At 33.7% G+C, this 26,052-nt stretch overlaps 6 protein-coding genes across 9 annotated transcripts; 2 read left to right on the top strand and 4 right to left on the bottom strand.

Annotated features, from left to right (window-relative positions):
- Positions 1 to 14: 14 nt before the first annotated feature.
- LOC100743414 (N-alpha-acetyltransferase 20) lies at positions 15 to 1,181 on the bottom strand. 2 transcript variants are annotated; one of them, XM_003485952.4, is made up of 6 exons: positions 1,020 to 1,181; positions 882 to 906; positions 657 to 747; positions 453 to 582; positions 241 to 377; positions 15 to 165 (listed from the first exon to the last, which is right to left on the bottom strand). In XM_003485952.4, exons 1-6 carry the CDS (start codon positions 1,070 to 1,072, stop codon positions 80 to 82), a joined length of 522 nt encoding a protein of 173 aa, XP_003486000.1. In that variant the 5' UTR covers positions 1,073 to 1,181; the 3' UTR covers positions 15 to 79. The 2 variants fall into 2 exon arrangements, with proteins under 2 accessions (XP_003486000.1, XP_033174291.1); XM_033318400.1 differs by lacking the exon at positions 657 to 747 and having other exon boundaries at positions 453 to 592.
- Positions 1,182 to 2,547: 1,366 nt separating this feature from the next.
- LOC100743056 (acyl-CoA:lysophosphatidylglycerol acyltransferase 1) lies at positions 2,548 to 7,889 on the bottom strand. The gene is made up of 6 exons (XM_003485949.4): positions 6,989 to 7,889; positions 5,886 to 6,103; positions 5,587 to 5,801; positions 5,231 to 5,504; positions 4,978 to 5,129; positions 2,548 to 4,899 (listed from the first exon to the last, which is right to left on the bottom strand). The coding sequence occupies exons 1-6, from the start codon at positions 7,021 to 7,023 to the stop codon at positions 4,663 to 4,665; spliced, it is 1,131 nt and encodes a 376-aa protein (XP_003485997.1). The 5' UTR covers positions 7,024 to 7,889; the 3' UTR covers positions 2,548 to 4,662.
- An 8-nt stretch (positions 7,890 to 7,897) lies between these two features.
- On the top strand, positions 7,898 to 11,002 carry LOC100742856 (fumarate hydratase, mitochondrial). 3 transcript variants are annotated; one of them, XM_003485947.4, is made up of 7 exons: positions 7,898 to 8,200; positions 9,005 to 9,139; positions 9,225 to 9,425; positions 9,497 to 9,779; positions 9,854 to 10,116; positions 10,188 to 10,577; positions 10,654 to 11,002. In XM_003485947.4, exons 1-7 carry the CDS (start codon positions 8,075 to 8,077, stop codon positions 10,780 to 10,782), a joined length of 1,527 nt encoding a protein of 508 aa, XP_003485995.1. In that variant the 5' UTR covers positions 7,898 to 8,074; the 3' UTR covers positions 10,783 to 11,002. The 3 variants fall into 3 exon arrangements, with proteins under 3 accessions (XP_003485995.1, XP_012249960.1, XP_012249961.1); XM_012394537.3 differs by lacking the exon at positions 7,898 to 8,200 and adding an exon at positions 8,586 to 8,607; XM_012394538.3 differs by lacking the exon at positions 7,898 to 8,200 and adding an exon at positions 8,799 to 8,927.
- Positions 11,003 to 11,124: 122 nt separating this feature from the next.
- On the top strand, positions 11,125 to 12,790 carry LOC100740731 (arginase, hepatic). Its single transcript, XM_003485931.4, has 7 exons — positions 11,125 to 11,299; positions 11,369 to 11,441; positions 11,524 to 11,729; positions 11,798 to 11,961; positions 12,044 to 12,159; positions 12,227 to 12,349; positions 12,412 to 12,790. Exons 1-7 carry the CDS (start codon positions 11,201 to 11,203, stop codon positions 12,645 to 12,647), a joined length of 1,017 nt encoding a protein of 338 aa, XP_003485979.1. The 5' UTR covers positions 11,125 to 11,200; the 3' UTR covers positions 12,648 to 12,790.
- LOC100743295 lies at positions 12,639 to 13,647 on the bottom strand. The gene is made up of 2 exons (XM_003485951.3): positions 13,321 to 13,647; positions 12,639 to 13,193 (listed from the first exon to the last, which is right to left on the bottom strand). Exons 1-2 carry the CDS (start codon positions 13,342 to 13,344, stop codon positions 12,816 to 12,818), a joined length of 402 nt encoding a protein of 133 aa, XP_003485999.1. The 5' UTR covers positions 13,345 to 13,647; the 3' UTR covers positions 12,639 to 12,815.
- A 173-nt stretch (positions 13,648 to 13,820) lies between these two features.
- LOC100742739 (fasciculation and elongation protein zeta-2) lies at positions 13,821 to 23,839 on the bottom strand. Its single transcript, XM_003485946.4, has 9 exons — positions 23,518 to 23,839; positions 21,659 to 21,911; positions 15,791 to 15,913; positions 15,457 to 15,613; positions 15,281 to 15,389; positions 14,936 to 15,198; positions 14,782 to 14,857; positions 14,652 to 14,717; positions 13,821 to 14,575 (listed from the first exon to the last, which is right to left on the bottom strand). Exons 1-9 carry the CDS (start codon positions 23,621 to 23,623, stop codon positions 14,559 to 14,561), a joined length of 1,170 nt encoding a protein of 389 aa, XP_003485994.1. The 5' UTR covers positions 23,624 to 23,839; the 3' UTR covers positions 13,821 to 14,558.
- Between the last annotated feature and the right edge of the window lie 2,213 nt (positions 23,840 to 26,052).

The following is a 26,052-nucleotide window of genomic DNA, read 5'->3' as shown; positions in this document are numbered from 1 at the left end:
TACAATTTGTATGCTTCTTATAAATCTATCATTTATTTTGGATTAAATCCTTAGCAATATACATAATCATAATATAGATTCAGTCTATTTCTTCAGGTCTTACAGGATGAGTTAATGGTATTACTGATTTTTTCTTCACATCTCTTGAAAGTGCTTTTCTCATGTCTGAAAGAAGAAAAGAACAGAATATTCAATTTATATTTAAACAATTGTTTATAAAAGTAACAATAATTCGTATACCAAAAGCATCTTCATCTGGGTTTCCAGTATAATATTCTAAAACAGTCCTATAAACAATATATCCTAACTGTTGATACATTTTGATTGCCACCTTATTACTAACTCTTACAAAGAGATCTACAAAATATGCTTGCTTCCTGTAACAATATAAAATACATTGAAACATAGAATATATATGTTAATATTAAATAAATATGTTATATTAAACTTACTTTTCTGAAACCTTCTCTAAAAATTCTATTAACATTGCAGCCAAACCTAATCTCCTATAATTAGGTGAAACTGTAAGAGCTGTTATATGACCATGCCAGTTCTCTCCTTGCCCTTCTGCCTTTCCCATAACTTTAAATTTCTAATATTAATTATAATGCACTATCAAGGAGAAGTATCTTATACGATACAAGAAAGAAACTTACTATAACCCATAATTTCTCCACTTGGCGATTCAGCTACTTGAAAATACTCTGGCCAATGTGCTAGATAGTGTGTATAAAAAGAAAGTCCATACTAGTTTAAAATTTTACCAAGTAAAATTTTAACAAATTTAAAATTAAGAAAAATATATACCAAAATTGTGTAGGAAATAAATATGTTTATTTTAAACAACAAACGTAATAAGGTATAAGATATTTAAAGGATACTGTCTCCGTAAGTGGATCTAAATTTCTATAAAATATAGAATAATTAGAAATGTTAGTAAATAACTATTTTTATTCAAAATTGTATATTTAGGTTAAACACAATATTAACAATGGATAAATACATATTTCGATACTCACACATTGTTAAATTTAAATAAATCGTTGCATGTGAAAGGCCTAAGAGTCGTCATGTTTTAAATGCAATAAAAGATTAAGTAAATAAACGTGATATAAATGTGATTTATGACAGGAAGACACTAAATCCAAACTCAGATCTGCTCAGGTCCAGATCAAGTAAATGCAACTAGTGTAATTTATTCATCTGACACCACACGTCGCCACTGTACCGCCTTGTGGAATTTCAAAATTTCATTCTACTTCAGTACGCATGATTCATTAAGAAACGTTTTATCAAGGGAAAAATAAATTAATGAATAATAATATAATAACAAATTAAATTATGCAAAAAAAGTTTTATACGTAATTTAAAAACAATTTTATTAAAGTTCTTATAAGAAAAGAATACAAGCAAGGTATTTTCTTGTAAAATTTCGGGGACTTACGCTAAGTTACATCTTTTTTACATTTGTTTTTATATAATATTTATGAATATCAATATGCAGTCATACCTAAGATGCAGTCAAAAACACGGCAAATTGTGTAAACATTTTTATGATACAAATATGAAGTGTAATATATTTGCCTCGTGCATTGCACAGAAATGACCTATCATTTTTTGAGCGTTACACATCTCCTTCGCGGATATTGTTACAATGACTTTCTTCTGAAAAAATAGTTAAACACTTTTTTAGCTATATGTTTATACTTTTTAAAAAACCGTATGCAATGTACAAGTATAAAATCAAAGCTTCTAAACACCTTTCATACAGGACACTAATGTTGCAAATATCAGTATATACTGTAAAGTCTTCAACTTCGATATTTTTATTTTATCTATAACATTACAAATCTTAAATGCTACTTATGTATATCTTTAAAAAAGAATATAAGGTAATAATATGTAAAACAAGCTTTGATATTGTAATAATAACAAAGCTTTGTTTGAAATATAATAAATATAAATGCCTCTTATAGAAATACTTTTATGAAAGCACTAAGAGTAAAAAAATTAAAGCACAAGCAAACACAACCAGTTCTTCATTATTTAGTTTTCTTCTCCATACTGATATTTTGTTAGAGAGTGTGCTGTATAAAATGTGATAGGTTTCAACAATATGCTTTGTAATTCACACACAGCACAGAAATAAATGCTTAATGTAATAACCATAGAGTTATAAATATATTTTGTAATAAATACAACATTGTTTTTAATTACAGCATTTTGTATTATTAATGAATCTTGACATTTTAATTTTTATTGTACTATATGTTTTATTTTAAATCTAATGTGGCTAAATATCTCGAAAATATTGGCCCTTATAATGGAGTAAATACGTTATTATGCAATTAGCATTATGTTACATTTTGTTTTGTTTCCTTTCTATATTCTTAAACATAAATAAGAACTTATTTATGCTATTTTTACATTACAATTAAGTATTAGCAGAATCTTAATGTATATTTTGTAACCTTTTTTTTTTATTAGCAATATAGTTAATTTTATTTCTTTTAATTGAATAACTTTAAACGACGTACTGCAGCTTTCGTAATGCAAAAACATAAATTATTTTCATAAATTTAATAATCCCTTATAGTACAATTGGTGACATATTTAGAACCTCGTTTTATTGTTTCTAAAATTTGCTACCAAGACTAGAGATTTCATCATGATTTAAAGTATTCTCTTAAATAAAACAATAACAGCGTTTTATCATCTTATCAAGTAAAAATGCATTTATGACATAAATAGGATACAAGAAATCAGTGAATTCGCAAATCTAAATTCTTTTGATTTGATCATTTTTTCCTATCATGATACTGCCTATAAGATACTTGAAGATAGTTTGTGTCTACATATTTTATATTAAATGCAATCAAATGCAAAAGATGTCAGGAATAATAGTATATTTTAATAACACACTTTCATATAAATTTGTGTTCGAAATTTCCGTGTTTTAATGCGCGCAATCGTATATTATAGAAACTTAATCTTTTATACATAAATAATATCTATGTCTATCAGTTGATATCAACATTGATCTTATTGAATTTGTTACATTTTAAAAATTTCCCATTAATAATAATCATAACCAAAATTTAACTACTACAGCTATTCCATGACAAGGAATATTTATTTCGTGTGTGCATTGGCTAATTACTTCTTTGATCCATCAGTCTAGAAATTGCTTTCGATTTGGACTATACGTTTATTTTACAATAACCAATTAGGCAGCATTAAAAACCTGTCTTTAATAACTCTATTATTTCTACATACATGCAAAATTCCTCCTTTATAAAGTGATGTAATATGAATATCTTAAGAACTAATTGTAGGCGTTGATTTGACTATGAAAATTATGCATGAGATTTGCATATGCGTATATACAATTAACACTGAGGTTTGTCCGTAGGAACAAGGCACGGCTGACGTATCGTCTTCTTTCACTGAACAGCGTTATTATTGGTTGAAGTTTAACAATAAAGTACACACCTTAATTATTTTGACAGATTTCCAAAGATATTATTTTATTTTTATTTCTGCTAAGTTTCAAAACAATTTACGTCAAATTTCACATCTACTTCTTCATAGAGTTATGAACTTATATAAGTTTTCTAGTATGTAATTTAAAAAATTATGTTTATATGATTGACTTCGCATTGAAAAATACTTTTTTCTTATCATGTATCACAAATAAATGGATATTCTTTGAAATGGTATTTACTATCACTGCTTCAAAACAGCAGTAACAATTTACTATTACATTTCGCAATTCCATTTCAAGATAATATTTAAGACATCGTATTACAAAACATACGTGCAGGATACTATGAAAATCGCCTGAAATGCTGCCAAGTCCTCCAGACAAATAATCAAATATAGATACATTTTTGCAATTTATAATAAATGAACAAATAAAAAGATAACATTTATATCAATAGAGAATGTTTTAAAACTATCATGCAACTAGTAGCATTAGATATTATAATTGAATCAACAAACATTAAATTATTCTTTTATATAGGCAATATGAATATTGAAGTGTAATTTTATCGTGAATTTATTATAAAAAAAAAACTTGAATCGTTTTTAAAACGTAATAGTATTTCATGCAAAATATTATGAAGCTTTATATATCCAGAAATTTAAGCGTTGATACTTAATAAAATAGACTGATATTATCTTGAATTACTAGTTATCCAAGTAAAATAAACTTATTAACGAACTATTATTATTAATTTTGTTTATCAAATATAAGCGTTTTATACTATACCGCGAATTGTAAGTTATTGTTGTGAAGTCAATATGGAAAAATAGCAGCAAATAAGTGTCTCAAATTAATATTTTTGGAGATCCCAGTCCTTCATAAAGTTGTTGATAACTTATTGTAATATGAAGCATACTTGAAATTATATTCGTACCATCAACAAAATAGGCAAATAATGACGATTAAACCTGAATGGTAACGAAACGGGTACTTGCAATTCACTACCTATGGCATAATTAGATTACAAACATTCATTTGAAATTGACAATCCATACATCCGTTAGTTTTGTTAGTTAACATCAAGAATAATATTTGAGGCAGGAATATTTTTACTTTACTACAATTTAATTTTACTTACGTATCTGAACGTAATTTCTTGTATAGTATAAAACGCTTTACCAAAAGCAAGATAGTACATACGTAAACATATTATAATGTATATAACTAGATGTTATAAAAAATAAATGAAGGACTAGGAATCTCAATGGATCCTGATGGATTTTAGAACCTTCATTGACAGGTGCTTGAGTGCCAAGAAATGATCCATACTTGTAAAAGTTTTCCAAAAGTGATTCTTTTTCAACCCATCTATCATATAACCATTTAGACAATAATTCTGGTTCTCGTGGGACCTAAAATCAATGATGTAATAAAATATTCTCATGGAAAATATGAATGGGTGACGGTCTACATATATTTAAAAAACTCACCACTGAACTAGGAAAAACTCGGTAAAATAATACTGTTTCACATGGTGGTCGTGAACCAGTTATAATTGTTGGTAAGTCAAGTGGTTTACCTTGAGGATATGCTATCGTTATATCTAGAATCCAATTGATTTGTGGTTTAGCTGCCGTCATATCTATAAAAAGTTTATACAGATTAGCAATACATATTATTACTTAATATATTGTAATTAAACAAGAACTTAAGTTAAACTACAGTTTCTATAAAATTATTTACTTGGCCTACTGTTCAATTGTTGTTCTGCTGTATTATTTTCTTGTGATGGACCAATCGTATCAAATATAGTTTGCATTGCTCCTACTCGCGGTAACGTTACATTTTCAAGAATTGGCAAATTATTCTTTTTAGCATATTTTTGTGATGTCTCTCGTCTTTTACATAAAAATCCTCCTTCTGGGAAGAGAACCATCCATTTTCTGCTCAATGGAATATATGCTTCTTTTAAATGCTTTTCTAGCTTTTTTAAACTCCCTTCCCTTTGTTTTCGACCCTAACACAAAATATCATCAAAAATAAAGTAACCTAGTTACTTAAGATATTATTAATAAACTAACAAATCTATAATCACTTACAGATACAATGAAGAAGTCCTGGTGTAAAATAGAAACTATACCAAAGTTAGTAAATTTAAAAATCCTATCCATAATCCACATTAGATTAGGTAATACATTTGGCTTAGCATTAAATGTTGTCATGAGTATAGGAACATCACCAGTACTTTGATGATTTGCTATTACTAATGTTCTTTCACTAATAATTTCTTGTATATCATCACCTTGTTCTATTACTATAAATTAAATGTTATTTGTTATTTCAGTATTATTTTAATAATGCTATTTTAATTAAATATATAAATTATTTGTATACTCACTATCATAACCTGCAGACCAAGTCCACGTGGATACCATTGCTAACAGCCAATGGAAAAATAATCCTTCGATTCTCCAATATACTTGTGGTTGATAAACTTTTACAGGGAACAATAATGTCATCCATACTACATATGTTGGTATACAATAAATATTGTTGAGTATCACAAAAGTGGTTCTAATAGTACATTTTACAAAATTTAATACTTTATTGATTACCCTGCAAATTCATAAATATACTAAAATTTATAGTCATAAAAATAATTCTTAAATACTCAAATATTTATTTTTATTTCTTTTATTAAACTTTTGGGGGCTCATAAGACTATTGTTTATATCTTTCATAACAATATGGCTAAACTATAATTTAATAGAATAATGTGATTCCGTTACATAAAATTTAATTTGCATCCAATAAATATACAAAAACATTCTTTGTCTGCAATAATATTTGTCATACTAATGTAAAATTTCATCATATAACTTTGCAAAAAGAAATAATATTATTTTTGCTCGTAAAACTCTTATTGATATTTTGTTCCTTGATTACAATAATTAACTTTTGAAAACATTTATTTTAGGTAATTATACTTAAACCACACTTTAACTCACAACTTAAACAACATCTTAAATAAAACCAATAAATATCATACAAAATTTCTTAATTCTAGAAATTGCCTCTCCAAAGCACATTACGCTTTCTAAACTTAAAATTAAGCTTTTTTCCAGGATTTTAATTGAAAAATAAATATAAGTTAATCTAACATTAATGATCGGTTATGTGCAATGGTTATATACCAAAGTCGGGTTTCATATCTCAGTTAAATAAATTTTAAACATATATTACAAGAAATTAAAAAATACAACTGATTATGCTAAAATGCTACAATGATTTCAAATTATTTTAGAAATTACTTGAGAACAAGAAGCCCGGTACTCGTGACATTCTAGGTTAAGGATAAAAAACGTATTTTTTATCAAATTAAAAGTTGGAAGACATGTTGTTCGTAAAATAACTTGTAATTGTAGTAAGAAACGTTTGTTTATTTACATAGAAGTTGGGAACGGGACATGTTGCATTTGATAAAACACGTTTTTAACTTACCTCGTAAAAGTAGAAAAGGAAGAAAAGTCAGTCATTTTCGAAAGACACCACTTGTAATGCAAACTCGACGAAGTTTTAACCACAATTTTTTGTGCATAGCATTCCCTTTTGCATAAATTACATAATAAGGATCATTAAGCGGGATGACATGTAAAGATTCTCGTGCTGTTTACATGAGACGTAAATCTTAAAATTTTGCTAAAGTTATTAAAATTCAATAAACGCGTTAACCGCTTCGTTTAATCGTTGAATAATTACTCTCGATATCACTAGAAATTCCCAGTTCCAATTGACATACGACTAGTATGATAAGACCGTGTTACACAAATTTATCGGTTTGTTATCGACTACTATTTAGATGACGTTTTTTTCAAAAATACACCATAATTTTGTTACTTCAACTACACGCAATACCACCACGCACATATAACATAAATACAATGGCGACGAAAGTTAATAGGTTGGTAAAAATACTACATAATTTAGCCGATAATTAACATACTATTAATTGGTCGACATTGTATTCGTAATTGAAAGAAGAACAATTCAAAAAGAAAAGAATTTCATATGTACGTTTATATGGTATGTTTGAAAGTTCATGTTTTTGGAAACCAGGATGGTGGCTCACCAATCAGAAATTTCAAATACCAACATGTAAACTTTTCGATTACTTCTTTTACATGTTTCTATTAAAATACATCTAAGACGATTTTTATAAGAATAACACTTCATAAACTCCAAATAATCTTATTGCAATCTAACAGAATACATTTTTATTTGTAATAATATTAAACTAATTAAAATCAGTTAATGTACTAAATAAACCAATCACGGTCTTATTTATTTGCGCACAATATCTTGACTGTATGTTTGCAACTGCAATAAAATTGATATCTTCACTCAGCTCACGTAGAATCTATCTAACTATAACATATTTTGTGCTTAGTTTTCAAGCTACTCGTTAGTGCACACTTCTATCAGAGCTTTTGCTCTTGTGTCGTTTTCAGTCATTTTTACTTATTCTTTCGATCCTTTTTAACTTCTGGAACGATTGTTGAAAAAAACTAGACGTTAAAAATTATTAAAATGACATTAAGTTTATTGAAATGTTCACTTATCAATCATGGATTATTGGAATTAAAGAAATCATCGGCTTTTTTAACATTAAGGCTGTCATTGTATACATCGGTAGTTTCTAAAGGCAATAAAAAGGTACTACTATGTCATATAAAATAAATCTTATGACTTAAAAATGTATCATTTCTCAATAACGCTTTCTTAAATTTATAGCTAAATTGTTTTATTTATTCTTTCTCGCAATTTACTCTTTTCTACTATTCTCGTCTAAAATCTTTAAATTAGTTCGTGCATTATTTTTACATAATCATTAAAGAACTAAGTTCTTGAAATAATTTTGCAGAATATTATAAACAAAAAATGTACTGCCTTGTCATATATAATTTTTTTAGCATATTTTTGAGATGTTACAATGTCATTTGTAATATAACAATTGAACACGTTTGACATTTAATCGAATTAATCATCTCTAAACGAAAACGAAAACAGGAACTTTTTCAATGAAAATAGAGATTGTGGAATGAATTTTATGAAACAAGATGGTATGATACAAATTTTTTATTTTATAGAAAATATTAATTAAACGTGACATATTAAATCCTTATGTTTATATAATGGAAGATACTATATTTATATATTTCATTTTTATATTACATAATTATGTATATAATTCTTTTGTGTTGTGTTCCCTTTTTTTTAATTTGATATTGTACAAGCATAAAAATCTATCTGAGTACATATCTATTATCACATACATGGTTTCATCTGACTGACCTTCAATTTCCTCTGTTCAAACTGCTATAGTACTCATTTTGAAGCTATATTCATTCAGTTCTATTATATAATTTACCTTCTCAATATGGTATATGAGCATAAATTATTTTTATAAACAAATTTCATCATTAGTATTATAATAAATTTTTAATGTTGTAATTTCAGGAGTCCAGTGGTGAATTTCGAATTGAAAGGGATACTTTTGGTGAACTAAAGGTTCCTGCTGACAAATATTATGGAGCACAAACAATGCGGTCAAAAATGAACTTTCCAATTGGTGATAGTTTTGAACGAATGCCTGTAAGGAAATCTAATTATTTATTATAGAAAAAGGAAGTTTTAATGCATATAACATTCTTAGTTTATATTTTGAATATTTCTTTAGTATGGGGTTATTGTCGCAATGGGTATATTAAAGAAAGCTGCTGCACTTGTAAATAAAGAATATGGAATGGATGCAAAAATAGCAGATGCTATTAGTAAAGCTGCAGATGATGTTATATGTGGAGACCTTTATAAAGATCATTTTCCACTGGTAATTTGGCAAACAGGTTCTGGTACGCAAAGCAATATGAACACCAATGAGGTATTGACACATTATTAAATAATTTAAGTATAATTGGATAGACTTGTAACTAGTTTATTTATTCTATTTAGGTAATTTCAAATCGTGCAATTGAATTACTTGGTGGTAAACTTGGATCAAAGGATCCTGTCCATCCAAATGATCATGTAAATAAATCTCAAAGTAGCAATGATACATTTCCTACTGCTATGCATATAGCAGTTGCTTTGGAAATTAACAGGGTATTACTTCCTGGTTTGGAAAAATTACATGAAGCATTAGAAGAAAAGGCTAATGCATGGAAAGATATTATAAAAATTGGTAGAACTCATACTCAAGATGCTGTGCCCTTAACACTAGGACAAGAATTTTCAGGTTGGGGTTAAAATATTCAGGATTAAATTATATGTATTAAACTATTTTTATAAAAGCAAATAATTGTAATACAGGTTATGCAGCACAAGTTTGTAATGGCATTAAAAGGGTAAAAGATACTCTTCCAAGATTATATGAGTTAGCACTTGGTGGTACTGCAGTAGGAACAGGATTAAATGCACCAAAAGGTTTTGCGGAAAAATCAGCAGCAAAGATTGCAGAAATTACTGGATTACCATTTGTAACTGCTCCTAATAAATTTGAAGCTTTAGCGACTAAAGATACTATGGTAGAAGTGCATGGTGCGCTGAATACAGTAGCAGTTTCGCTTATGAAGGTATGTTTAAAGAATATTCGATTAAAAAAATCTATATTTGTTATTTTACGTTATATAAAATTTCTATTTAGATAGCTAATGATATTCGATTTTTGGGAAGTGGACCTCGTTGCGGTCTGGGGGAATTATCTCTTCCTGAAAATGAGCCAGGAAGTTCTATTATGCCTGGTAAAGTTAATCCAACACAATGCGAAGCAATGACTATGGTTTGTTGCCAAGTCATGGGTAATCAAGTTGCTGTATCTATTGGTGGAAGTAATGGCCATTTTGAGCTTAATGTATTTAAACCTATGATAGTTGCAAATACATTAAGATCTGCAAGACTATTAGGTGATGCCTGTGCCTCATTTACAAAGAACTGCGTCGTCGGTATTAAACCGAATGTAGATCGTATCAGTAAACTTTTGAACGAGAGTTTAATGCTTGTTACTGCTTTAAATCCACATATTGGTTATGATAAGGTATTACAATTTTTTAATTAAAAGAAGACTGGTTTATTACAGTCTTCAAATATAATATAAAAGTTATATTTTTCAGGCTGCTAAAATTGCCAAGCAAGCCCATGCAGAAAATCTCACGTTAAAAGAATCAGCATTGAAGAATGGCATAACTGCAGAACAATTTGATCAATGGGTGAAGCCAGAAAATATGATTGGTCCCAAATAAATTTTAGCACACAGAAAGAAGTTAAGAATAACAATTTTTTAATTGTTAGCTATTGAATAAATTTTTTGTTTACGTGTTGTAAATTGTGATATAAGTATTATTATTATCAAATACTAAAAACATTTTTATTGCGTATTAATTATACATATCTAATAATAATTTATATAATAAATCATTTGTAAGAAATGTTACACATAATAAATGCGAAATATTACGACAAAGTAGTAATCCTCAATTTAATATACTTTTTAAGTTTTTTTTAAGTTCTGTTCTTGCACAACTATGTTATAATTTGTACTGTAAATCTCATGTGTTATCTATATTACAACAGATATGTATTACAACAGTCTGAGGGCATAGGTCAATAAACAGTTACTTTAGCTTATTAAATTCTACATTAAAACAGCATATATACAAAATGAATATATTAAAGAAAATACAAAGTGTTATTATCAGACTTGGAAATCGCAATTATGGCAAAGTTGGAATAATTGGGGTGCCATTTGATAAAGGACAGGTATTATAGTACATGGTAATATAGTAACATAATATATAAAGTAATAATATACAGCAATTATAAATATAGCATAAGGAAGGTGTAGCACATGGTCCAGAGGCAATTAGAACAGCTGGATTAGTGCGAGAATTAAAATCATTAGGTAATTATTATTATATATTTCACTGATTTCAAAGTTTTAAAAACTAAAAATCTAATTTTTGTAACTCCTTACATTAAAAAAGGGTTAGATGTGAAAGATTATGGTGATATTTCATATAAAGCAAAAAATGTAGATGGAGTAAATAACATGTCACACTTGGGTGATGTTGCTGGCTGTACAAGTTATTTATCTGAGAAAGTTCAAGAAATTTTGAAAGATGATCGACGAGTATTGACTATTGGTGGTGATCATAGTGTAGGAATTGGAACTATAGATGGTCATGTTAAGGTATAATTTACTTCTTTTTTTACAGTTTTTTCTTTCCACATTGTATATTATACTTTATACCATTACAGGAAAAAGAAAATGTAGCTGTTATATGGGTTGATGCTCATGCAGATCTAAATACAAATAAAACTAGCGAAAGTGGAAATGTTCATGGAATGCCTGTAGCATTATTAACTTCTGAATTAGCTGATTACTGGCCACATCTGCCAGGAATGGATTGGCAACAGCCAATGTAATTTGTAATTATATTACAATAATATTACCAAAACGAAATAGATAAAATAATATATTAAATATGTTATAATTATTTACAGGTTATCAATTAGAAATGTAGCTTATATTGGATTAAGATCTGTTGATCGTTATGAAAGATTAGTTATTGAAAAATTTGGTATTACTGCTTTTGGTATGGAAGATGTTGAAAGATATGGTAATATTATATACTTAAGCTGACCAAAACATTAACAAATCAATTATTAAATGATATCTTTGTCCAGGCATTCATGATGTTGTTTACATGGCACTAAATAAAATAGATCCTAATGAATCAAAATCATTACATGTTAGTTTTGATATTGATTCCTTAGACCCATTAGAAGCACCATGTACAGGAACTCCTGGTAAATTATCTGCTTTTGCCTAGATAATTTTTATTCTAATTCTTACAGTTTATTTGTTTTAGTACGTGGTGGATTGTCACTCAGAGAAGCTGTTCACTTAATGGAAATATTATACAGAACTAAAAGACTAAATGCAGTGGATCTTGTAGAAGTAAATCCTTTCATTGGTAATCAACATGATATTCAATTAACTGTTGAAGCTGCTATACACATAATTCAAGCTGGATTTGGTTATACCAGAAGAGGTCTTAAAGTTCCAAAGGGTGTTACAGATATGCCATTACAGACATTTAGATAAATTATAATCATCTTTATTGATGATATTATAACGTTAAAAATAATCAAGTTGCCATGTCAATCCTCCTTTGAAGCTTATATAATAACAAACTTTTGTATACTTTTAAACAATACCACAAAAATATAAGGGAGAAACAAAAGAATGCAATATATTTCATTATTATATACACTAATTTGTATGAATCACAAATATCTTATCAGCAATATCATTAAATTTAATTTCTACCTTCTTTATTTCAGTACTTTCATCCGGTTGAACTTGATATTCAAAATATAGTTTTCCTGTAGTGTTAGCCCCCTTTACATTAATACCGAATTTCTTAATATTACCAGATTTATACTCTGGAAGCGTTATTCTTCCTTCCTGTATAGGTTCTCCTAAATGTTTAATGGTTTCCTTATGATCATAAAATAATTTCAATGCCTTTTTATAAGTTGCTGTTTTCCGAATTTTGTTTTCTAAATCATATCGTACAATAAGTCCTGTAGCTGTAACAATAACACTTCCAAAAAGGGCTATTGTTGATAAACTTTTAAATGAAGGTATCTAGATATAAAATGGAAAAAAAGGTTGTAGGTTAGGTTTTATGCAAAGAAATAACAAGCAAATCTCTTAAATAATAACGTATGTAAGTAATCACAATACTGATTTATCACATGTATTAAATACATACCTTTAATTGTCTTGTAATCATCATCTTTTAATCAATTTGTAAGGAAGTATTTTCCTACGGATACGTTTGAAGTAACCTTACAAACACTGTCTCGTGTTCAACATTCAATTATGTTTTTACTTACATTATTCCATTATCGATAAGTATAAATTGGTATTACAATATATAAGTACAATATACAATAACGAAACAGACACTGCTGATAATGAAATTAAATCCTATTACATGTTATTAATAAATCCTAAATATATATATACAGTATATAAGCTACATACATACATACATATATATATATATTGCATAATAAATATAAGATAATAATAGAACATCTTTTCGTCACGTGATCGAATTATGGTTACAATACTTCACAATTTTTAATTCATTAAAACACAAATGAAAATTGATAAAAAAGATCAAAACTATTTAACTAATAAAAAGGAATATGAATTATACAGAAGAAAACTTGCCTTCTTATGAATAAAAATAACACTTTTCAATAGTAAGATTGTTCAATTTATTTCTTTATTTCAACAAACACAATATCTGTAATGTGTGTAAAACAACTGTGTTGCCGCACACAAAGTGTTCAATGGCATCTTGTATGTAATTATTAAACAGATTTTATGTGTAGATTCATAAGGTTGTTCCAGCAACAAGATGTTTTTATTTTTGCGCGATACGTTACTAGATAATTCTAGGTACATGAGCATTACAACAATATATACTAAATTCATAAGTTTATATGTTGTAATCTACAAGTTAATTGGTATATTTTTCTACATAAATATAAATATTTTCGGTAATATAGTAAAATTTGTTCACACATTTCGATAAGATCTTTATGTACAAAAAATTACAAAAAACTGAATTGTCACGAAATTCATGATGACGTATACAAAAATGAAGATTTTATAAGTCGTACACGATTAAGAGGTATTTTATAGAGCGCATACATAGATTATTAGAAATATATCTTATGTAAAATAATATACACGTGATAATATATAAAGTAAGACTAGATGTGAGTGTCACGGATTCTATCTATGAATCTAAAGTCGATACAGTGTGTAGTTCCAGACACAATTTAGAAGCAAAATCACCTGCCTTAACGCAAGAATATGCGGCACAACAACGGCTGAAAGCGTATTGGCAAGAAGAGAGCAAATTGTATTCGTTAATAATTAATATCTTTCTTTCTGATTTTTATCGATTTCCGTGAGGAATTTATGGTACGCTCACTAAGTAGGACACAATACTGAAAATAAGAATTATTTTTTTTAGACATTCAATTTACACATTTATTTGAAAAAACTCAAGATTTCTTTACTTACCTTTGAGTATATAATCTGTTAGTAAAGTAGGTACAGTTGGACTGTCTTCGCTAATTGCTTTTAATACTGCAAAATAAAATACCAGAGTTAAGTGTTTAATATATTCGCATAATTATTCAGTGATACTCACTTTTAATGAGAACTTGTAATGCCTGATTGTCTGGTGGGCCACTGTCCATATGATACGGAATTACGGTAGTTAAATACTGTAAGCAACGTTATTCAAATGAAATATTTCAAATTTATACCTACGAATTCGACGTTCTGTAACAACCGCCAATTACCTTAGATTCTTGAAGCGATCTATGTTGTGGTAAAGGACTAGTACCATTTTGCATTTGATTTCTCTTTCTCGTGACATGATGCTGTCTTCGTCGATTTTGTACTGCTAACAACAACGAGATAAATTGATTCTTTAATTCTTTCTCATATTCGAGCTCGTCGCGCAATGCAAGTTCCGCGATGAGAGTTTCGCTCAGAGCTCCCACCAAGGATTCCATCTCCCCGAGTAACTCAGTCAGTTGGCTGGAGGTAAGTTGTTTTAGCTCTAGAACAAACGATCATGATTCAAGATTATGAAGCCCATTCTGATGCTGTTTATTGGTTCGTATCTGCTTATGAAAATATACTTTTCTCGTGCAGCGGAGAGCCCAGAACTTCTCTGCTCCTCTCCAGTGCCTCGTCGCTATCCAATAAAGACCCATCGGAATCCGGTGATCTTTCCATCGACGGACTTTCCTACGCAAAACAGATCTTTTTCCCTCTTTCCCTGTGAATTTATCTCTTGAAGAAATTGTATATTTACCTGCATTATATCGTCTATTTCACGGAGTACCTCTTCCGCAGTCTTAAGCGGTTCCTCTGGGCTGTGAGTATCGGTGCTACTGGACAAGATCAAAGCATGCATGTCCAAATCAGTTGCGACAGCCTCATCTTCGCTACTTAAATCCTCTAGTTCAGGTCTATAGCAAACAAAATGAAAGCGTCTAATTTGCAAACGTCGATCGCGCTTTGTATATTTTCAAACACATTAAGAGATGTCCCTTCTATCGTTATCAACTATGTATTCTTGCGGAAAGAAAAGCAGCAAACGAAGTACAGAAGCTGCTTAAAACGCTGCTGTAGGAACTACAGCTTACCTTTCGTGTGAAACCGGAGCCTCGTTCAAATTAAGCGCGGGCATGTGCATTTTTCTAGCGTACGATTTGCTCCAATCGATTGGTAATATGTTACCAAACGTACCGGTAATCGTCCACCACATTCTACAAGAAAAAGGAAAAGCATTAAGTTGAGAATCCCTCGTTAGATGACGAGATAACGAGCAAATTTTTTTTCTTCCAGACACATTAAATTTCATTAGGCGTATTATTAATTTCAATTACGCAGCCACGACACCAGTTGACTCATATCCTCCCGTTGAATTGTCGTCTGCCGTTGTTTCAAAACCATCAATCGACCAAGCGACTGCTATTTTTACATCCTGAGTCTTAACGATTACTCGGGATCAACAGCGAAGTATAATCTTACGTGACTTCAGAAAGGCACGTTTGCTAAAAGACGGTGTACATTAAAATTCGGGGCAAGGATGTTTAAGAAAGTGCCACATTTCTAGCTACCAACTGTTCTATCTTTAAACTAGCCAAGTAACGGCAACGTATCGCGAACGAATTGTCTCAGCGAACTCTGTCGAACGGAGAACAATCGTGTGAACATCGTAATCTAAATTTCATTGAGGCCTACACATCCTGTGCATCATCCTCGGAGACGCGTTATCGTTTTAAATGCTTGTTGAAAGACGCGATAAGATTCGACGACGAAGGCAGATGTTCAAACGAAGTCTCTGTTTTCTGGGATACCGTGTGAATCACTAGTTCCCCGTAGGCGGTTCCCGGGTCGTGTACACACGTACAGATAAGTCGTTCGATCCCTTGCAAACAAAGTCTAACTCATTTCGACAACAATGCATCCATTCTAGGGAAATGAATTTTCGCATAGAATCGGTAGCCGTGAACGAGATCCTATCAACCAGTCTTTCTCATACTTCCGATTTGTAAACAATCTCGATTAGATAATACGATATACGATCTGCAAGACGATTCTGTCCTCATTCTTCTGTCTTTTTATTCTTATTTATTTTCTATTCGTTGGTTTAATTAAGTTTGTTCCCACTACGATTACCGGATAATCGAGTAAACCAAACTAAACTCGAACGAATCGATTAGACTCAATTAGCAGTGCAGCAGCAGTTTCACGGTTCGCTGGCAACCTTCAAATTTTTTCTTGTAATTATTCGTATCGATCAAATTAACTTCGTTTGTCTCGGTCTTATTATTCTCCTCATTTAGCCAGTTGCCGTACGGTAACGCTCGAGCGGTTCTCAGAAATAAAAGGAGAATAGAGGCAACATACGGCGGCCCGGTCGATGGTGTTGGATTAACAAATGGAGGTCAATTCGACCCACTCGAGTTTCTCATTAATGTTAAGTGCATTAAGGCAGTGACTTCATCCTGCGCGCATGTTAGTCGCATCATTCGGGACAAACGCCTAAACAACCCGACCAGATCTGCCGACGAATGAGTTATCGAAGCAGAAACGGTTCTTTCGTATTCGTTAAAATTTTTATATCTCATTGGAATCGGCGCGTGCAATAATTCAAAGATAAACAACGATACTAAAAGATGTATTAAAATTGAATGAAAATACATGGAAGAAAGTAACGCCCGTCCAAGGGGATGGACGTCCCTTTTGAAACGACCTGTACATTTTTCCCCATTAACTGGAACGAGAAAAACGCAGTGAAATTGAATTCTCGGGAAGGCGAGTGTATCCCCTTGCTTATTAATTCATTCTTCGGTTCAATGATCCATGACGGGGCTTGTACAGTCTTCGTACGCTATCCGTTGCGTAACACGACCAGCTTACGAGCAAAAACAGCAGCTTTTCGACGATTCGTTATCCTAACAAATTGCCGCGATCCAATCTATTTTACTTAGTTCACAGTGAGCCAGATAAAATAGCGCAGGATGCGGATAAGACGCGAACAAAATCTACGACGAACGTTTCGTTATCCCTCGCAATCCTGCCAGTATCTTCTTTCTTTTATTTTTTTCAGACAATAGAAAACGTGTTGCAATGCAAAAGAGCCGAAGTACTTTCGCTACATATTTCTACGATATTATCGGCGTGCCTCTTCCCGTGCGCTCTTCATCGACATAAATAAATAAATCGAGAAGCAAGGAAAGGGGACACGAAAGAAAACGCCGCTCGTAGGAACATCGCACCGCGGTTAGCTGATACAGCGCAAGCGCTGCTTTATTGACGTTTGTCCACCCGGAGGGGTGGCTCGATACGAACGACCGAACAAAACACAGAGATCAAATTTTCATGGGGCACCCCTTCGCGATTCGATCGATGCACGATTTCTCGCTGCCGTGATCGCGTTACTGACACGTTCCTCCACCGGCACCCGAATTTTCGTATTACTTTACGTTTCTCGCTTCCCTCGTCACGAGTTCCCTTCGACCATTTTTATACTCATGACCATTATTTAATCGACAGTAAATAGCTTCCTACGAAACGTACAAGTACTCCATTGAACCGCACGTTCCAGAAAAATTGCGACGCGTACTTGTCCGAAGATTTGTTTTATTCCACGAACACCTAATCGGCGATTCTATGGATTTTGACGGCGAACTGTTTGGAAAAGGATAAAAGGAGGACTACGCGCAAAGTGCTGGCAAAGAGAACGTACGACCCGTGGCCTGAAAAGGGGGCCATGAAAAAAAGGAAAGGAAGTTACGTGCCGTGGGGCGAGAAAGTCTTTCGGAGGTGAAAAGAGAAGGCTACCGCGTTTCGCGTTCAAAGGCGAGCGCACCCATTGGAGCCACGACCTTGGCTCTCTAAAGAGAAGAGACGCGTTTCATCCATCGAACAACGCTCATTCCTGAGCGACGAACTTTGTCTCGTGGCAAATTGGATTACGAACAATAGACCGGATACGCACGCACGGATGCGTTTATTCTTTCCGGCTTGGTGCATGCATATGAAAGCGGCGCCGATGCCGAATGAGACACGTGCGAGTGCACGTGTCCGATCTCTGCAAACCTCGGCCACTGACCTCTCGACTTCTCGCTGACGCTTCAACTTTCGATACGTCGATGCTCCATCTAAAACCGTACTCGCGTTTGCGCTTGTTGAAATTCGGGAAATTGACTTCAGATGGATCTTAGTTTCCGTCAAAGTGAAATACCAGGGTACCAGTCGATCTGATGCTTCTCGAAGAAAATCTACTCGGACGATCCTTAATTAAAGCTTCGATTAAGCTTCCCGACTTGGATAATTTCATTACATGTACGTATAGCGGTTTACGACGTCGAAAGATCCCACTATGGTGCCATAAAAAACTTTACCCAGTACAGAGGATCTCTGTAATAAACGTACTATGGTTGAAGCAAAGTAGACGCAAGCAACGTGAAAGAATGGAATTTATTTCCCCTACAGATCCGCCCTTAGAGTTCTATAGCAACGGAATAAAAGAAGAAAATTTTAGGTAGGCGCCTGCCTAAGCGGCAGGTACATAATACGCAGGTATACGAGTATACAAGGCGAAGAGAACTATGCGTGGGTCACTTGGACCTCCCCTAGTGGGTGAGAGTTAATTCTTTCCGTTACAATCTCAAAGTGGTTTTCCTTTGATATAACAGCTCCGGCCCCTAAAGACTACGCGCCCTACACCGACGCCTTTTTTATAAGTTTATTTTCTTTTCTTCTACGACCGCATCAGAGCGACGAAAGGCAGCAGGACGTCTAGACGAATTTGGAGAAAGGCAGGACTTCAAAGAAATTTATGCACAACCGGAGTTGAAACGAGTTTAAGAGTCTCGCCGTGTTACTCTACACTCTACAGCGAAGAAGATACAATTTTGCGCTTCGTTGAGCTTCACCTGCACCGAGTGGTTACGTGGTTGGATATATTCGGTCGGACACCTGCACCGAGGATAACAGCGTCGATTTTTCACGGAGAATATTCTTCCGGAGTCTCTGGAACCTTTTACGCGTCTCTCCGGTCAGGAATTTCAACTATTTTTAATTAGCTTTCACGATGCTCGACTTTTCCTGGAACTCTTCTTCTACGTCTGTTGCTTTAATTAATACACAAAGGACGAGCTATTTTCGTCCTTAATTGCGTCAGTACCGCGCATAATGAAATATATCAAGTATTCGGGAATAGAAATACCGTGCAAGCAGTTAAATAAGTTATTAAATTCGTGCTTAATAAGCAAAAACGGGTATATTAAAAGTACAAGTTATATATCTATGTGGCTCATCTTCCAAACGTTGGTTTATCGGAGAAACCACGTATTTGTCCGATCAGCAACTCCTATCGGAATATACCGAAAGAGGAAGCGCGTCGTTACGTAATGCACTATGGCCGAGAAAAAAAGATTCGCGAGGATGAAACCGAGAAAATGTTATAGAAGAAATAACGAGAGCACGCCTTTTGTTACGTGGAATTTAGAAATCGAGAAGGAACCGGCCGATCAAGCATCGATGTGCCGGTGCACAGCGCGCGACGATAGTCTAATTAGAAGGTAAGTTACTTTCTTGTTACGCGGTCTGTCCACTCCGCGGAGAGAAAGCTGCAGAACGCGCGCCGCAAACGTCACGTAGAGAGTACTCATGGCGGCACACTTTTCTCGTAAAATCGATACCGTGATCTTCAGGATCAGACATGTAACGAAAAGCTGGCGTCTCGTTTAAACGTATTCGAACGCCTCGAATTACCATCAGCAACATATATACAATTACTTTGCTCCACTTTTTGTTCCAATTTTAACTCACAGTGGGCGTCCGTGAATCAAGCTCGTGTACGAATCATAACCCATTCGCTTTTTACTTGGAAGAAAAAAATCAATCGGGTCGATTCATGTACCGTCGACAAAAACAAGAGTATAATACCCGTTGAACCGTATCAATCTGGCGGTTTAGTGCAAGTAGCTGTAACGCTTCCTAATGAAACCATAGGAGTAACGCAAGTTCAAGCGATATCGGTTTAGCCAGAGTCATCGAGTGAAACTGTTTACGCGTCTTAACGAGAGTCGAAGAAAGCGTTAACACGAGATTACTTAAACGGAATATGAGATATTACTCGACGGAACAACCAACAGAACCGTAATGGTATAACATTTGCACCTCGTTTATACCATCTATAAACTGTTGCAAAAAGTTACATTAAACGGGATAGGTAGGCATCTTGAATGATGTCATTGAAATACCGAAGCATGGGACCGGTAATTATTATTCACACGGGATATAATATCGTAACGGTGATGACCGTAAACGATTACTTCCGTTCGACAAGAAGTGTGGCGCAACTATCATTACTTTATAACGAGGATCGCAGTGCTGCAAGGCGTAATAGATATCTCAAGGTAAACGCGACAATTTGAATGCGATAACTCCGACGATCTTCGGGGTATTCATTTACCAGGGGAGCCGCCACGCAGCGTCAGCAGCTTTACTTTTTTAATCATCGAACATGGCCGTATAAACCGGTATAACTGTACCGGAGATATCGCGTGACCCAAGGGTAATAGAAACTTCTCAATCGCGCACGTACTAACGTAATTTTCACTTGCGCGCTTTATAATTTCTTTTTTGCTGTCGACGATCCGTTAAAAAGAGGTCGTTCGATGATAATGCATAAAAGGAAAGGAAGGAAACGAAGTGAACTGCTGTATCTTCCATTCACCAGTAGATTATCTCATGTCTCGTACTAATTGACTTATCAAGGAAGCTTTTTCCTTTTGCAGCTACCGTTCGTAAACTGGTTGCCATTTAAATACTCTGACCAACTTCTACGTAATACCTACATTCGACAAACAAGATTATTACAATAAACTGTATAGTTTGTAAATTTATATTTGCGTACGCCATGGCGATAGGATATTCGAGAGAAAGAAAGAAAAAGAAAAAAAAAAAAAACGATTGACGCTCCAGAAACTTACTGGCACTCGTTCATGATTTCTTCCTGCGTGCGTACTTGCACGGGTGCCAGGGACTCGACGTTCGTGCCGTAATCGCGAAAGCAGGATGTTATCTTCTCGTCGAAGGTGTTAACGAGATCCTCGAGACTGCCGCTGAAGGGGCTGAATGTCCCCTCTTGCAGTATATCGGTACCATTTTCGTGCGTAGTCGCTGGCTCGTTCGCGTTACAATTCTCTCCGTAGCTCGTGTTTAAACTCGTGTCCAGCAATTGCTCTAAATATGACAAACAAGAGAGACCATCATCAGTATTTATATTATCTATTATCTTCTTCTATCTTTGTCCTACTTTTAGTACACAGTGACACGTCAGTTTATCAGTCATCGTTCTTAATCCAATTCAGAGTAAAATAAACATCGATAAGTTTCGATAGCGTGAGACGCAATAAATCATATATCACGGAATGGCTTATTGTTCCCATACATAATACGTAGAGGGCAGTGTCACAAAGGACTCGCTAGGGAGAGGCTATTAACATTTCCCTGTCACTAAAATAATTACACGAACAACTTCTAAAAGCTTTCTGACATTTGCATGCTACTGTGTAATTGGATATTGTATACTGCTACAAACGCTGTATACATATACGTAATTATATAAATCAATATGTCTTGTTTGCTAATTTGAAACTGAAATTTTAAAAATATCATTGGCATATAATTAGATACTAGAAATCTTAGACTCGTAAAACGAATGAAAAAGAAATTGATTCTTTAGAGTAAAGACACCCACTGATAGCCGGTGGGAGTGTTAATTTACATTTGCTACGGGTGTATTATCAGTTACATAAACGCGATGGATCGTACTTTCGCGTAGACGTCAGTGACGCATAGCGGATCGAATGTTTTTAGGATTAAATATCCGTGATTTTTCTATGAACACCGTAAAACATATATTTGCGTTTCTCTAGCCCCGGAGGCGTTTCCAGGCCAGATTTCCAACGATGTATGTTCTACGATGTCGTGAAAAGTGATACGAGAGTTAAAACGTATATGAAGGATATTAGACACCAATTGTACGCATGACGTAGCCTTTTGTTACGCGTTTGTCGCCCGAAGGTCGCTTCTTCACCGCTGCCTATACTAAGCCACCCTCGTCATTTAATTTGCACGTCCGCAAAATGAGCGTGACCACGCGTGCACGCACGTTTTACACGCTTAATGCAGAGAGACACACGAAACCTGTTCCCGCTACCGAGAAACTCTTTTGGTTTCGAAATTTCCGCTTATAGTGCCGCACTGGCGTTGTACTGGAACGCCTTTTTTAGTCAAAGTAAAGGAGAACATCCCAGGACAGCAAGAAAACCACGCGTTTCCCTACTCGTAAATCATTCTTGTTTCGTAACCGGACTACGGATGTTGTTTATGCAAATTTATAATTTAGTAGACTGAACCAAAGAAATGGAAACTAACTGTACGGATTCGTTTTACTCTTTAAACGCGTTCTTATATTCTTCTATATTGCGCGCATTCTTATACATTTAAATTTCCCGTAGATGCATAAATAATGCCCGCAGTCTATTCATAAGCGAACAATCGTCACCCACTTTCCGAGTAATCGAAATCGATTGTCATAAAAATAGAGAAGGAGTAAGGATTATCGGAGCTCTATATATACTGACTCTCAGTTTCGCGAACGACCGTTAAGATCAGAATTTTGCTAATTGACGAAACGCATTCGTAACAGAGACAATTCCGATTCGAAGACATCGCGATAAACTTTGATCCACAACGAGGTTAACAAGAGTCCGACACGGTAAGATGCGTCACAAATCGGGCAGGAAAGAGCAAAAGGAAAGTCGGCACGCGTGTTCCCTCGCACCTGTCAGTAGATTCATATTTTTCAAGCTGGCCGTGTCTTCCTCCTCGAAACGTGCGAGGGGTGCCTCGAACTTCAACTCGGCGATCTTGCCCGCCATGTCCCTCATTATTGACCGTGTGGAGAAGAACCGGCAGCGAAGTCAATCACCGTGATGAAATTCGGCACCGTACACTTGCGGCAGCGCCTCCGAGGCGCACCGTTTTCCTCGTTGTTTTTTATGATTTTTTCTTACAGAGGGGTAGAAAAGAAAAAGACCAATAGACACTACAACCAATTGGCGAACTGCGCACTATCCGCCGCCTGCAAGGCTTCGCGAACGACTGACGCAGAGGGAGCTTGCTCGAAAATAGTGGGGGAAGATGATTGCCAGTCGCCATGACAACCGCTGGCTGAGCGCGCCGGTGACACAAAGCATCGACAGTAACGTATGCCAGAAACCAAGTACCCTGTGAAATTAGTAAATATATTTTGTTAGACAAAAACTTTTAATAATTGAATTTGAGGTACACATATATTCAAATTGTCGAAATAAAATCGTATAGGAGATGTATAAATAATACAGCGGATAATAAAACCATATAGGATTTCTCTTAACATTTTCATGTTACTCCCAACGTTACCGATTACATACAAGTATAGTAGTTATCTGTATTTTATACCTAATCGATAATATCACATGCGATTCGAAAATGTAGATTGTAATTGTTTTCCATGAGACTGTATGAATGCACTTTAAGAGTACAAATAGTTTCTAATATCAAATAGGCAACATGTAACTACAAATGGAGATGAAACATAGATAGAAATAATCATTTTCCTAGATAAGTTCCTATACTTATCAGTGCCGTAACGAATTACAGAGGGCGTAGGAAACACTCCGAATTTTTCGAAGTCGGTATTACAGAATGTGAGATGTGAAGTTCCGTATGACGTCAGCTCTATCCTGTATTTAGTCAAGGATTTAATTTAAATGTAATAAGAATCGCACGACAAGTTTCAGTACTTAAATATATTAAAATTGTTAATCCGGATCGCTCCATGAAATAGAATATTTCGTATGTAGAACAAAGGGCACAAATATCGTATTAAAGTGTCTAAATATGCAATTAAAGATTTTTCGTTTTGCAGAACCGTAAACGAACCGTATAACGACTTATATCGCCATTACACATCGAATTCATTGGAAAAGAACCACGATGAATGTCTAGTTCTTTTCATAACCACACCTCGTTCATTTTCGAGCAAAAAATAATTCATCATGATGTTGGCGATAACGTAGCGTGGCCTTACTAATGCACAAAGCAATTACTCTTAGGTGGATTTTGCCGGCCGAAGGTCTGTTTTTGACATTTTCTGCTCTTTCGATGGCCCCAACAAAGGCCAAAACAAGCATCCTCGAGCGCGATAAAGTAATTTGGAAAAGGACAAACTCCGATAATACTTGCCCCCATGGGTGGCTGCTTAGTAATGCCATATTATATAAGCGATTTACTAACACCTGCAACATTTCGATGCGAAACTCGGATATTGGGCCAGCGCACAAGGTAATTCACATACATCGCGAGTCGCGTAAAGAGTGTAATAAAAAACACCACTATAATGGGGGATTGTAGTTAACCTTGATAATATCGGAATTGTTAGCGGGAGGTGGTGATTAATAGTGACAAATAAGATTTCTTTGATACACGATCCAGGATCGATATCAAGGAGATCGCTATAGTTGCATTATTAGAAAATCATCGGTGTAACAAGTGCCATAGATAAAAAGAGAAATTTGCATTACAGGAAAACTACCGAGAGGAAGTTTGAAGCGTATAATTTTAAGTTTTGTTTCTCGCATGCCGATTAAAATTTATCTGAATAATCGATGGTACGATCATTTTAACAGTATTGGTAATAAAACAACGTTCTTCTGCAATTAAGAAAAGGATGTTGGCATAAAAGATTCATGAGGCACGGCTTATGGCAAGAAATAATGCTGCTTACTGTTGTGTTGGCGGATTGTCAGTCGCAAAATAACGTTACTGTTCTGTACTTGAAATAAATCAATGCGGTTTACGCGCGGAATGCAACAATGTGTTGAGATAAAGAGAAACTGGAGCACGAAACGCGAATTAAGAGAAACTGCACAGTCAATGAAGAACCTGTTATTCTCTTTATTTATGGGTAGTAAGTGTTAGTAACAATAGATAGAAAAATGTTTCTTTTCATACCAATTCATCGTATTGCTGCGCAATATCTACATGCAGATGTACATTATACGCATATCATTATGCTCGCCGCGTAGACGCTGAAAAAATTCGATTACGCTAAAATGTAATCAATCATTTCGCTACTGCAATTAGTTGACATTTGTCTATGTCTGAGTATTAATTCGCCTATTGAAATTAATCCATCGATGACTTTAATTGATCTCATCGATATAGATCGCAGGGTCTACCGAAGTATGATACTTTGTAATTACGCTATGCAAATAGTAATTACAAGCGTCGCGGTAATCATACGTGTCGAATGAATCATTGATATTTAATACGA

This window comes from Bombus impatiens, unplaced genomic scaffold (assembly GCF_000188095.3).
Source record: "Bombus impatiens unplaced genomic scaffold, BIMP_2.2 scf_0091, whole genome shotgun sequence".
In the NCBI taxonomy this organism is placed as follows: Eukaryota; Metazoa; Arthropoda; class Insecta; order Hymenoptera; family Apidae; genus Bombus; species Bombus impatiens.
The sequence above is the reverse complement of the archived record's forward strand: the minus strand, read 5'-3'. Positions and strand labels throughout refer to the sequence as shown.

Excerpts from the sequence above, each read along its gene's own strand:
- LOC100743295 (XM_003485951.3), bottom strand. The coding sequence starts at position 13,344 with ATGATGATTACAAGACAATTAAAG. Across the intron at positions 13,194-13,320 it reads TGATTACAAGACAATTAAAG|ATACCTTCATTTAAAAGTTT; the intron begins GTATGTATTTAA and ends TTTTATATCTAG.
- LOC100743414 (XM_003485952.4), bottom strand. The coding sequence starts at position 1,072 with ATGACGACTCTTAGGCCTTTCACATGCAACGATTTATTTAAATTTAAC. Across the intron at positions 583-656 it reads TGGAGAAATTATGGGTTATA|TTATGGGAAAGGCAGAAGGG; the intron begins GTAAGTTTCTTT and ends AGAAATTTAAAG. Across the intron at positions 378-452 it reads TTAGAGAAGGTTTCAGAAAA|GAAGCAAGCATATTTTGTAG; the intron begins GTAAGTTTAATA and ends ATATTGTTACAG.
- LOC100742856 (XM_003485947.4), top strand. The coding sequence starts at position 8,075 with ATGACATTAAGTTTATTGAAATGTTCACTTATCAATCATGGATTATTG. Across the intron at positions 8,201-9,004 it reads TTTCTAAAGGCAATAAAAAG|GAGTCCAGTGGTGAATTTCG; the intron begins GTACTACTATGT and ends TTGTAATTTCAG. Across the intron at positions 10,117-10,187 it reads TAGCAGTTTCGCTTATGAAG|ATAGCTAATGATATTCGATT; the intron begins GTATGTTTAAAG and ends ATTTCTATTTAG.
- LOC100743056 (XM_003485949.4), bottom strand. The coding sequence starts at position 7,023 with ATGACTGACTTTTCTTCCTTTTCTACTTTTACGAG. Across the intron at positions 5,802-5,885 it reads TTGGTCTGCAGGTTATGATA|TAATAGAACAAGGTGATGAT; the intron begins GTGAGTATACAA and ends TTTAATTTATAG. Across the intron at positions 4,900-4,977 it reads GAGTTTTTCCTAGTTCAGTG|GTCCCACGAGAACCAGAATT; the intron begins GTGAGTTTTTTA and ends CATTGATTTTAG.
- LOC100742739 (XM_003485946.4), bottom strand. The coding sequence starts at position 23,623 with ATGAGGGACATGGCGGGCAAGATCGCCGAGTTGAAGTTCGAGGCACCC. Across the intron at positions 21,912-23,517 it reads AAATATGAATCTACTGACAG|AGCAATTGCTGGACACGAGT; the intron begins GTGCGAGGGAAC and ends TGTCATATTTAG. Across the intron at positions 14,858-14,935 it reads GATCGCTTCAAGAATCTAAG|TATTTAACTACCGTAATTCC; the intron begins GTAATTGGCGGT and ends CGTTGCTTACAG.
- LOC100740731 (XM_003485931.4), top strand. The coding sequence starts at position 11,201 with ATGAATATATTAAAGAAAATACAAAGTGTTATTATCAGACTTGGAAAT. Across the intron at positions 11,962-12,043 it reads ATGGATTGGCAACAGCCAAT|GTTATCAATTAGAAATGTAG; the intron begins GTAATTTGTAAT and ends AATTATTTACAG. Across the intron at positions 12,160-12,226 it reads GGAAGATGTTGAAAGATATG|GCATTCATGATGTTGTTTAC; the intron begins GTAATATTATAT and ends ATCTTTGTCCAG.